The sequence below is a fragment of the Polypterus senegalus genome, chromosome 2 (genome assembly GCF_016835505.1).
Source record: "Polypterus senegalus isolate Bchr_013 chromosome 2, ASM1683550v1, whole genome shotgun sequence".
NCBI lineage: Eukaryota > Metazoa > Chordata > Cladistia > Polypteriformes > Polypteridae > Polypterus > Polypterus senegalus.
In genome coordinates, this window is record NC_053155.1 from 122,770,597 (window position 1) to 122,782,222 (window position 11,626).

Consider the following 11,626-nt stretch of genomic DNA (forward strand, 5'->3'; position numbering starts at 1 on the left):
TTTGAGTGAGTTTCTTTCCCTCAGCTTTTCTTTTGCACACACTGTACATCCTTCAGATTCTCTTTGTCACCAAATTTGAATGCCTTCTTTTTTCATTCAGGAGACCTTTTAGTTCCTTAGTTATCCAGAGCTTGTTGTTTTTGTAGACTACAGTTCTGCTTTTAACACTGTTGTATTGGGATGCTCCATTCAAGTTTTTGAAAGCCAATAGTGATCACCGATTTTGTGTTACTCGATCGGCCGATTACAGTACCAATTTTTTTTTTTCCTTTTGCCTTTATCCCTTTAAAAACAAAGAAATACACTAATATCTTGCATAACTGGACATATTTAAGTTTTATGTCCTATATTGAAGTGTATTTTTATAATTAACCCACAGATATTAACTGTTCATTTTTTGCTAACAAAATGAAATTCTCTAGGCTTATTGTTCAGTGACCATATAATACTAAAATAAATAACATTTCCTTAAAATACCGGTGACCATATAATACTAAAATAAATAACATTTCCTTAAAATACATACTTAAATGAAAGTTGTACAAAATATTTATCCATAATACATATGTATAGTGATCCTAATACTTTCAAGTGGCTTTTATTGATGGTCAGTGTGGTTTTGTGGTTAAGGCTTTGGATCTAGGACTTCAATCCCTCAGGTTGTCTGTTGAAATTCTGCTGCTGATATTTTGTGACCCTGAGCAAGTCACTTTACCTAATTGTGCTTCAGTTGGAAAAGCAAATTAAATTAAACTAATTGTATCTCAGATGTTGTAAGTTGCCTTGGATAAAGGTGTCAGTCAAATAATAAGTAATATTAGCATGACTACAGAAGTATTGTATAATCTTCAGTCATATACACACATACTAAATGAAATGACTGAAAACTCCAAGTATAGTCGATTGATTTCTGTTGGGGCTTAAAAATAGATTTTCCTGAACATTGTTATAAGTGTTTATATTATGATGTAATTTGTAATAAACATTTAAAAAAACAAATATTTAAAAGTAATTTAATGTGTTTGTGCTATAACTAAAATATTTTATTAGTAGTTTTGACTCTGTTTGGTTTTCTTGATAACAGGAAAGAGTAAAAACAGTGATGATGATTCTCAAGAGCAGTCTAATGTGACCTGCCAGGATAACTTTGAACATTTGGACAGCACTGAAAGAAGTAAAGAGCCCTTGGAAAATACTTCTGAAGGTAGAGGTCAAGGTATGATCAAATAAATGTTTAAATAAATATTCTTGCTCTTTTACTTACACTGTGTTTGGGATTCTTAAATACTGTGCTGCATGTTTACTTAATTGACCCAATTTTAAAAAGTATCTCTGTGAATATATATATATATATATATATATATATATATATACACACACACACACACACACACAGGCAGTCCCCGGGTTACGTACAAGATAGGGACTGTAGGTTTGTACTTAAGTTGAGTTTGTATGTAAGTCGGAACAGGTACATTATTTTAATAAATGCTATTGTTGACCAACTGTAACCAAGTGTTCTGCCAACGAATGATAGAGTTTCACCTCTCTCTGACCTTTTTATTATTTCTACTATATTTTCAATGGTGATAGTTTTTCTCCTCTTTACTGCATCACCAGCACTGGCATCAATCAGTTTTGTGTTTCAGAGACATTGTTGAAGGGTGAAGACAAAAGGTTAAGATGAGCCCATCTGCACAGCACTGTACACTCTTATCACAGCAGGAAGGTACTCGTCATCAACATGTCTGATGTACTGACAAGAGACAACTTCCTGCTATGTGCGTAACAGTACAAGCAGGCTTGCTATTGAGATTGAATGGGGGCAGTGAGGGGTGATTCACTATTCGCCCACCACACAGTCACCTCCACTACAGTATGCTGGTTCTCTGCTCACCGAGAACGAACACGGTGCGGCCAAAGGCGTGTAGTGAATCGACAAACGGGGCAGCTGTGTGTGGTGCGTGGGCAGTGAAACACCTCCCTCCGCTCCATCCAGCCTGCATCCAGTCAGGAACAGTACCTGCAGTGGCATAGTGGGTGGGCAGCACACTACCTGTGTATGTGTATATATTATATTATATTATATTATATTATATTATATTATCCTCTTCCGGTTATCCAAGGTCGGGTCAGCGGGGGTAGCAGCTTAAGTAGAGAAGCCCAGACTTCCCTCTCCCGGCCACTTCTTCCAGCTCTTCCGGAGAATCCCAAAGGCGTTCCCAGGCCAGCCGGGAGACATAGTCCCTCCAGCGTGTCCTGGGTCTTCCCGGGCCTCCTCCCGGTTGGACGTGCCGGAACACCTCACCAGGGAGGCGCCCAGGAGGCATCCTGATCAGATGCCCGAGCCACCTCATCTGACTCCTCTCGATGCGGAGGAGCAGCGCTCTACTCTGAGCCCCTCCCGGATGACTGAGCTTCTCACCCTATCTTTAAGGGAAAGCCCAGACACCCTGCGGAGGAAACTCATTTCAGCCGCTTGTATTAGCGATCTCGCTCTTTGGTCACTACCCATAGCTCATGACCATAGGTGAGGGTAGGAGCGTAGATCGACTGGTAAATTGAGAGCTTTGCCTTACGGCTCAGCTCTTTTTCACCACGACAGACCGATGCAGAGCCGCATCACTGCGGATGCCGCACCGATCCGCCTGTCATCTCACGCTCCATTCTTCCCTCACTCGTGAACAAGACCCGAGATACTTGAACTCCTCCACTTGGGGCAGGATCTCCCCCAACCCTGAGAGGGCACTCCACCCTTTTCCGCTGAGGACCATGTCTCGGATTTGGAGGTGCTGATTCTCATCCCAGCCGCTTCACACTCAGCTGCGAACCGATCCAGAGAGAGCTGAAGATCACGGCCTGATGAAGCAAACAGGACAACATCATCTGCAAAAGCAGTGACCCAATCCTGAGTCCACCAAACCGACCCCTTCAACACCCTGGTTGCCCTAGAAATTCTGTCCATAAAAGTTATGAACAGAATCGGTGACAAAGGGCAGCCCTGGCGGAGTCCAACTCTCACTGGAAACGGGCTCGACTTACTGCCGCAATGCGGACCAAGCTCTGACACCGGTTGTACAGAGACCTAACAGCTCTTATCAGGGGTCCGTACCCCATACTCCCGAGCACCCCCACAGGATTCCCCGAGGGACACGGTCGAATGCCTTTCCAAGTCCACAAAACACATGTAGACCGGTGGGCAAACTCCCATGCACCCTCCAGGACTCTGCTAAGGGTGAAGAGCTGGTCCACTGTTCCGCCACCAGGACTAAAACCACACTGTTCCTCCTGAATCCGAGGTTCACTATCCGACGGACCCTCCTCTCCAGAACCCCGAATAGACTTTTCCAGGGAGGCTGAGGAGTGTGATCCCTCTATAGTTGGAACACACCCTCCGTCCCCTTTTAAAGAGGGGACCACCACCCCGTCTGCCAATCCAGAGGCACTGTCCCGATGTCCATGCGATGTTGCAGAGACGTGTCAACCAAGACAGTCCTACAACATCCAGAGCCTTAAGGAACTCCGGCGATCTCATCCACCCCGGGCCCTGCCACCAAGGAGTTTTTGACCACCTCGGTGACTTCAGTCCCAGAGATGGGAGAGCCCACCTCAGAGTCCCCAGGCTCTGCTTCCTCATTGGAAGGCATGTTAGTGGGATTGAGGAGGTCTTGAAGTACTCCCCCACCGACCCACAACGCCCTGAAGTCGAGGTCAGCAGCACCATCCCCACCATATACGGTGTTGACACTGCACTGCTTCCCTCCTGAGACGCCGGACGGTGGACCAGAATCTCCTCGGCCGTCCAAAGTCGCTCTCCATGGCCTCTCAAACTCCTCCCATGCCCGAAGTTTTGCCTCAGCAACAACCAAGCCGCTGTCCGCTTGGCCTGCCGGTACCTATCAGCTGCCTCCAGAGACCCACAGGACAAAAAGTCCTATAGGACTCCTTCTTCAGCTTGACGGCATCCCTCACCGCCGTGTCCACCAACGGGTTCGGGATTGCCGCCCGACAGGCACCACCACCTTGCGCCACAGCTCCGTCAGCCGCCTCAACAATAGAGGCACGGAACATGGCCCATTCGACTCAATGTCCCCACCTCCCTCGGGGCGGGTTGAAGTTCTGCCGAGGTGGGAGTTGAAGCTACTTCTGACAGGGGACTCTGCCAGCCGCTCCCAGCAGACCCTCACAACACGCTTGGGCCTACCAGGTCTGACCGCATCTTCCCCACCATCGGCCAACTCACCACCAGGTGGTGATCAGTTGACAGCTCCGCCCCTCTCTTCACCCGAAAGTGTCCAAGACATATGGCCGCAAGTCCGGCGACACACCACAAAGTCGATCATCGACCTGAGGCCTAGGGTGTCCTGGTGCCAAGTGCACATATGAACACCCTTATGCTTGAACATGGTGTTCGTTATGGACAATCCGTGGCGAGCACAGAAGTCCAATAACAAAACACCGCCGGGTTCAGATCGGGGCCATTCCTCCCAATCACGCCCTTCCAGGTCTCACTGTCATTGCCCACGTGAGCATTGAAGTCTCCCAGCAAAACGAGGGAATCCCCAGAAGGTATGCCCTCTAGCACCCCCTCCAGAGACTCCAAAAAGGGTGGATACTCCAAACTGCTGTTCGTCGCATACGCACAAACAACAGTCAGGACCCTTCCCACCCTCTCGTCTACCGGGGTAAACCCCAATGCACAGGCTCCAAGTCGGGGGGCAATAAGTATGCCCACACCTGCTCGGCGTCTCTCACCGGGGGCAACTCCAGAGTGGTAGAGAGTCCAGCCCCTCTCAAGGAGATTGGTTCCAGAGTCCAAGCTGTGCGTCGAGGTGAGTCCACTATATCTAGCCGAACCTCTCACCTCGCGCACTAGCTCAGGCTCCTTCCCTTCAGAGAGGTGACATTCCACGCCCCAAGAGCCAGTTTCTGTAGCCGAGGATCAGACCGCCAAGGTCCCGCCCGCCACCACCCAACTCACACTGCACCCAACCTCCTTGGCCCCTCCCATAGGTGGTGAGCCCATGGGAGGAGGACCCACGCTACCTCTTCGGCTGTGCCCGCCGAGCCCCATGGGTGCAGGCCCGCCACCAGGCGCCGCCATCGAGCCCCACCTCCAGGCCTGGCTCCAGAGGGGGCCCGTGACCAGCGTCCGGCAAGGGAAAACGTCGTCCAAGTTTTATTCTTCATTGGAGGTTTGAACCTTCTTTGTCTCATCCCTCACCTAGGACCAGTTTGCCTTGGTGGTTCTACCAGGCATAAAGCCCCGGACAACATAGCTCCTAGGATCATTGGGACACGCAAACCCCACCACCACGATAAGGTGACGGCTCAAGGAGGGGTATATTATATATTATATTATATATTATATTATATTATATTATGATTAAATTTTTATTTATATATATATATATATATATATATATATAATATAAATTAATAATATATGGAAGAGAAGGTCTGTGATACGGTTTGCATATTTGCAGCTGGGGATCCACAAAGGGAGAAAATGAATCACGTATGAAAAGTAGGTTTTTATTCTTGAGCTTTCAACCCCTGCCAGGGGTCTTCATCAGAGGATAATACTTAGACTTACAAGAATCAAGGGCAATATATAGCAAAAAATTACATTGAGTAAGTCAGTGTGGTCTTGGGGGGAGGGGGGGAGATTGGGTGTAAAGTCTTGTTTGTTATGAATAAGTTCTTCTTAAGTTTGCATATGCTGGATTTATGTCCAAGTGTCTGTTGATGGCGTTCTCATTTGATAACCAGGATTCGGCCAGCTCTCTGGCACTTTTAGTATTGGCTTTAAATTTTACTTGTACATTGTCCCAGTTAAATGTATGTCCTGTTGATTAACTATGTGTATAGATCAATGATAGTGAGTCCTTTCTTCTGACGGCGTTACAGTGTTCCTGTATACAGGGAGTGCAGAATTATTAGGCAAGTTGTATTTTTGAGGATTAATTTTAATATGGAACAAACACAGTGCTATCAGTTAATCCAAAATGTTAATAAACCTGAAACCTGAATGTTTCACAACGGAAATGTGAGTGTGAACATCATCAGGGGAATACATATGTGTGCACAATTATTAGGCAACTATTAGTGTGCAGATTTATTATGCAACTAAAGGAAAAATGAACATTTTCCCATCTCACTTGTTTATTTTCATCTGTTATAGTGAGAATAATAAACAAACACCTCCAAATTTACAAATAAACATCTCTGACATTTCAAAAAAAATAAATCATTCAATGAATGACCAATATAGCCACCCTTCTTTCCAATAACAGTCATAAGCCTTTCCATTTATGGAGTCTGTCAGTTTCTTGATCTGTTGACAATCAGCTTTTTGTGGAGCAGTGACTACAGCCTCCCAGACACTCTTCAGAGAGGTGTATTGTTTTTCTCCCCGTGAAATCTAGCGCTTAAGAAGTGCCCACAAGTTCTCGATAGGGTTTAGGTCAGATGAGGAAGGGGGGCCATGTCATTATTCCTTCATCTTTAAGGCCTTTACTGGCTGGCCACGCAGTGGAGAACTTCGATGCAAGTGATGGAGCATTGGCCTGCATAAAAATCATGGTCTTTTTCCTGTATCACTGTTTGAAGAAAGTGTCTTCGAGAAACTGGCAGTAGGTTTGGGAGTTGATTTTGAGTTCATCTTCAATGCATAAAGGTCCAACTAGCTCATCTTTAAAAATACCAGCTCATACCAGTACCCCACCTCCACGTTGGAGTGGAGCTCTGTGCCCATTACTGATCCACAGGTCCATCCATCTGGTCCATCAAGAGTCACTCTCATCTCATCGCCCATAAAACCTTTGAAAAAAATCTGTCTTCAGATATTTCTTGGCCCAGTTTTGACGCTTCAACTTATGTTTCTTGTTCAGTGGTGGTTGGGTTTCAGCCCTCCTTACCTTGGCCATGTCTTTGAGCACTGAACACCTTGTACTTCTGGGCACTCCAGGTAGGTTGCAGCTCTGGAATATGAAAGTACTGGAGGATAATGGGTTCCTGGTAGCTTCACGTTTGATTCTTCTCAAATCTTTGGCAGCTAATTTGCGTCTTTTGTTCTCAACACGTTTCTTGCGACCCTGTTAACTATTTGCAACAAAATGTTTGATGGTTCTGTGATCACACACCAATATCTTAGCAATTCCAAAAGTGCTGCATCCCTCTGAAAGACTTTTTACAATTTTTGACTTTTCAGAGTCAGTTAAATCTCTTTTTTGGCCCATTTTGCCTGAGGAAAACTAGCTGCCTAATAATTCTGCACACCTTGATATAGGGTGTTGATCTCCTTAGGCCACACCATCCCTCATTACACAAATACACATCACCTGACGTGCTTAAATCCAATAAGCATTCAAGTTAATACAGCTTGGAGTTGGAATATACGCATTAAAAATGATGATATGGTCAAAATACTCACTTGCCTAATAATTGTGCACACAGTGTACGTGTTGAGATTCTTTTTGAAGTTTGTCCAATGTATACCGCTGAGCACGAACTGCATGGAATGCTGTACACTGCGTTTTGTGTTTCTGCTGTCGATTTCTCGTTTTTAGCATTAAAAGAGAACCGTGCACAGATTGTTCGTGGGTTTGTGTGCTATTCTGATGCCTGACTTGACCACTTTGCCAGCAACCACCCGGTATCTCATAAACGGAGCTGTGTTAAAACTCTATTCAGAAGAGTCCACACACATTGTAATACGAAGGAAACAAAAATGAATGAAATACGCGATCTCTTCCATCTTTTCACTTTAAACGGATACTCAAAAACATTCATTAATCAAAGCCTACACAGAAGACGCCAAAAAACTCAGCAAACAATTGACTTGAATCAGAACCCCCACCCCACCTGGTACTCACTCCCTTACCACCACAAGGTATCTGAAGGTGCAGCGCGCATCCTGGCCAAGTCAGGCGTCAGAATAGCACACAAACCCACAAACAATCTGCACACGGTCCTCTTTAATGCTAAAAACAAGAAATCGACAGCAGAAACACGAAACTCATTGTACAGCATTCCATGCAGTTCGTGCTCAGCGGTATACATTGGACAAACTTCAAAAAGAATCGCAATACGTATACAGGAACATCACAACGCAGTCAGAAGAAAGGACTCGCTATCATTGATCTATGTGCAAACTTAAGAAGAAAATATTCATAATAAACAAGACTTTACACCCAATCTCCCCCCCCTCCCCCCAAGACCACACTGACTTACTCAATGTAATTTTTTGCTATATATTGCCTTTGATTCTTGTAAGTCTAAGCATTATCCTCTGATGAAGACCCCTGGCAGGGGTTTGAAAGCTCAGGAATAAAAACCTACTTTTGACACGTGATTCAATTCCTCCCTTTATATATATACTAGCTGTGTATGCCTGTGCTGTAAAAAGCCCAGGCTCCTAGAAACTATTGAGATTGTCAGAAAAAAAATTTAAATGCAGAGTTGGTGGTTTTGTTTTGTGGACATGCTCACCCCCCTTGTCTATCAGCGGCTAAGCGAGTTTCTCTCTTGTTTGTCTTTCTTTGTTCGTTTCACTTTGCCAAAGGAGTCGCTTTCTTTTAGCTTAATGCTGTAGCCTCATATGTCTTTCTTCTTCTGACTTGTTAACTTGGGTCTGCCTTGTCAGCTCTTTGAGCTTGATTCTATAGCCTCACATTTCCGGGCCGGACAGACAAACAGACAGACACACTTCCACACATAGGCATTTACATATAAGATATGTTACAGTGTATTTAATTTCTGCTTCCATTGTATAAATAACTAAATCTAAAGTCACTCCACTGTGTATGGATTTAAAGATGCATCTTAAATACCTGAAGATGGGGTCTATGGTGCTACAGAGCTATGTAGTTCCACTGTTTAATATGTACCCATTTTATCTTGTTTGATGCCCTCTTTTGATTTTTCAATGCATTAGCCTTAAGCTGTAATTCTAAATATTTTTTAAACAGAAATGTTTCGTACAATGCATTATACCTGTTTTGTTTTGCTGTCTATACCAAACAGTGACAGAAAAAAGATGATCAGAAAGCTGTTTAGAGAATTTAGAGCTAATGAGAAAGAGCAGCACTTACCTTAAGGTGTGTTAGTTGACGACAGTATTAATGAAAGTTTTTTGACCGTTTTTTCTAAATTAAATAGTTCAGTACTTTGCATATAATATGTGAATTAGGATTCTTCAAGTTAAACATGATAAAATAGCGAGCTTGAGTAATGACAACATTTTTTTCGGTAATATGTTCACATTGCAGTGGTGTTAATAAACTATTTTAACTGTGTTCTCATGTGTTTTGTTTCTCTTAGGAACAAGTATTGAAAATAAAAGAGTTGAAATGGACAATACATTATCCAAAACAAAAGCTACTCAAGAAAATAAAAGCAGGAAATCAGGCAGAAAATCTTCAATTTTGCTTCCTGTTGTCTCCAAGGAGCTAAAACGCCCTGATGAATCAAACGAATCTTTGCCTTCTGATAAATTCACATCCTCATATAATGATGGCACTTTTGGTAGCTTATGTACTACCAGCAGTGAGAAAGAGACTTTGCTGTCCACAATTCCTGTACAAATAAATGAAAGTCTCAACACAAGTCTTTCCACAGTCGATAAAGAAGTATCAAGTACATTGAATGTACAAAATGAATGTGATATGGAGACTGATCAGCCAGCTCTGGATCAGTGCCAATTGGAGGAATTGCCACCTGATACAGTACAAGATTCAGGTACTCCGACTGTCAATATAAAGTCACCAAATAAAAAATTAGAAACTGCTGTTGCTACAGAAACAAGTATTCAGCTGTCCCAGTGTGATACTACACAGGGTTCTGTTTATGTAGACCCTAAAGAGTCTAATGAACAGAGAACAGAAACTGCTGACAGCACACAAAAAGCTATAGAAAATTGCCAGCATCCAGAAATAATAATACAGCAGTTTCAAGGATTTCAGATAAATAACTGCTTATTGACAACTCTACAGCCCAGTTCAACCATAGAAACTCATAAAACTCCAAGTGATGTAGTAGCTAAAAATATCATGTCTCCTCCAGCTGTTAAGCAGAAAAGAAAACCTGCAATCTTACGTCGAGGAGGAAGCAGCCCATCTTGTCTTAAAGGAACTCCCAACAAAAAAACATCTGCAGATTCAAGTTCAGATGCAGAAGGTAGCAAAACGGAATGTATGCCAAACCCTGTTGAAACAGTATGCCCTCCATCTTTTGAAAGTTCTACAACATTGAATACTGCTCTCCAACTTCCTGCTGGGCTCACTTGGTTGCACAAAGATGGTACCAGTAGTACAACTGAACCAGGGTTTGACAGCAATATTGTTTCACTAAAAATTATAATTAGCGATGAACAGAAGGATTCTTCAAGTGATTCTGAATTGAGCCATGCAGTTTCTAGCATTACAGAGGATCGTATACCCACTATTATTTTATCATCACCAGCTAAATCACCTGAAAAGGCTAGTTTTGTTGCCAGTTCAGACATGAACTCAGATGAAACTGTTCTGGCTGTCACCTGCCTGCAAAATGAAGAGAATGTATCTACCTTGGAGAGCAATTCACAAATGGCAAAGTCAGATGATCATATTTTAGGCATTCAAACTCTAAATGTTGATAACAGTGTTCAGTTGTCTTTGCCTAGTTCTGCAGATGTTGTTCAAGAAGGAGGATTTATACAGTTATTGCCTACCTCTACCACATATGGAGGTTCAAGTAACTACATAATTGTAGCTAATCAAGCTACTATAGGCAATAGCGTAAAGCAAACCCATCCGATTGGGCAAGCAACCAGCCCTGCTTTAGGGCAAGTTACTCCTGCACCTCACAACCTGAACAGTCCCTCAGGATCCAGGTCAATAGTTTCTGTTGGCCAGACAGTACCACACAGCTATGGCCCAGGTATGTTATTAAAAACAAATACTGCAATCTCTTTTCTTATTCGCTTGAGATGTGAAACTTTAATTTTCTATAATATAGTGCTGAACCATTATTAGTAATAATCAAGGTTTTTTGTCACAAGGACCAAGTGGTATTATGTAGGGATGGGACATGAGTATTGTTTACTCAAAATTCTTTTCTTTAAAATAAATTAAATTTACCAAGCAAAAGTTACCAGTTTAATACTAATGTAGTAAGTAATGGAGCTTAAAATACTGTACAAGTAGAGAAGTTAATCTGCTTTTGCAGAAAAGAGTGAAACTTCTACAAAAGTAGATCACAAAAATCAGTCATGTTGCTTCTCTCTTATCTGATTTCAGGCGATTTTTTAAATTAAATTTTCTAAACTATAAAGTGAAGTTTCTTTATGTGATTGTGTTTATTATATAATTTTTTTATGATGATTTAATAGTGGTAAGTAATCCCACGGCGTTCATTAAGGCCATGTGATCATTGAAATCATGGAAATGTTTGTGAACTTTGTAGAACTCTGCAAAATGCATTGAAGTTATGTGGAAGGAGGAACTGAGGTAATTTTGAGAGGATTATGATGAACTGGTCTTTTAAGTATTCTTAAAGGGCAGAAAAGCATCTGTAATTTATGTTTGACCGTTCATTAAAACCTAAATTGTGATCTGATCTGTGAGATTTACGATCAAAAGTTTAA

General features: G+C 42.8%; 1 protein-coding gene across 2 annotated transcripts in view; it reads left to right on the forward strand.

The window, feature by feature from the left end:
* The window catches only part of npat (nuclear protein, ataxia-telangiectasia locus), a 49,259-nt gene that overhangs the window by 19,427 nt on the left and 18,206 nt on the right, over positions 1–11,626 (forward strand). For both annotated transcript variants that reach the window (XM_039744510.1, XM_039744512.1), the window contains exons 12-13: positions 1,085–1,216; positions 9,325–10,920. In XM_039744510.1, the coding sequence (XP_039600444.1) occupies positions 1,085–1,216; positions 9,325–10,920 (1,728 nt within the window). The remainder of the gene's footprint in view (positions 1–1,084; positions 1,217–9,324; positions 10,921–11,626) is intronic.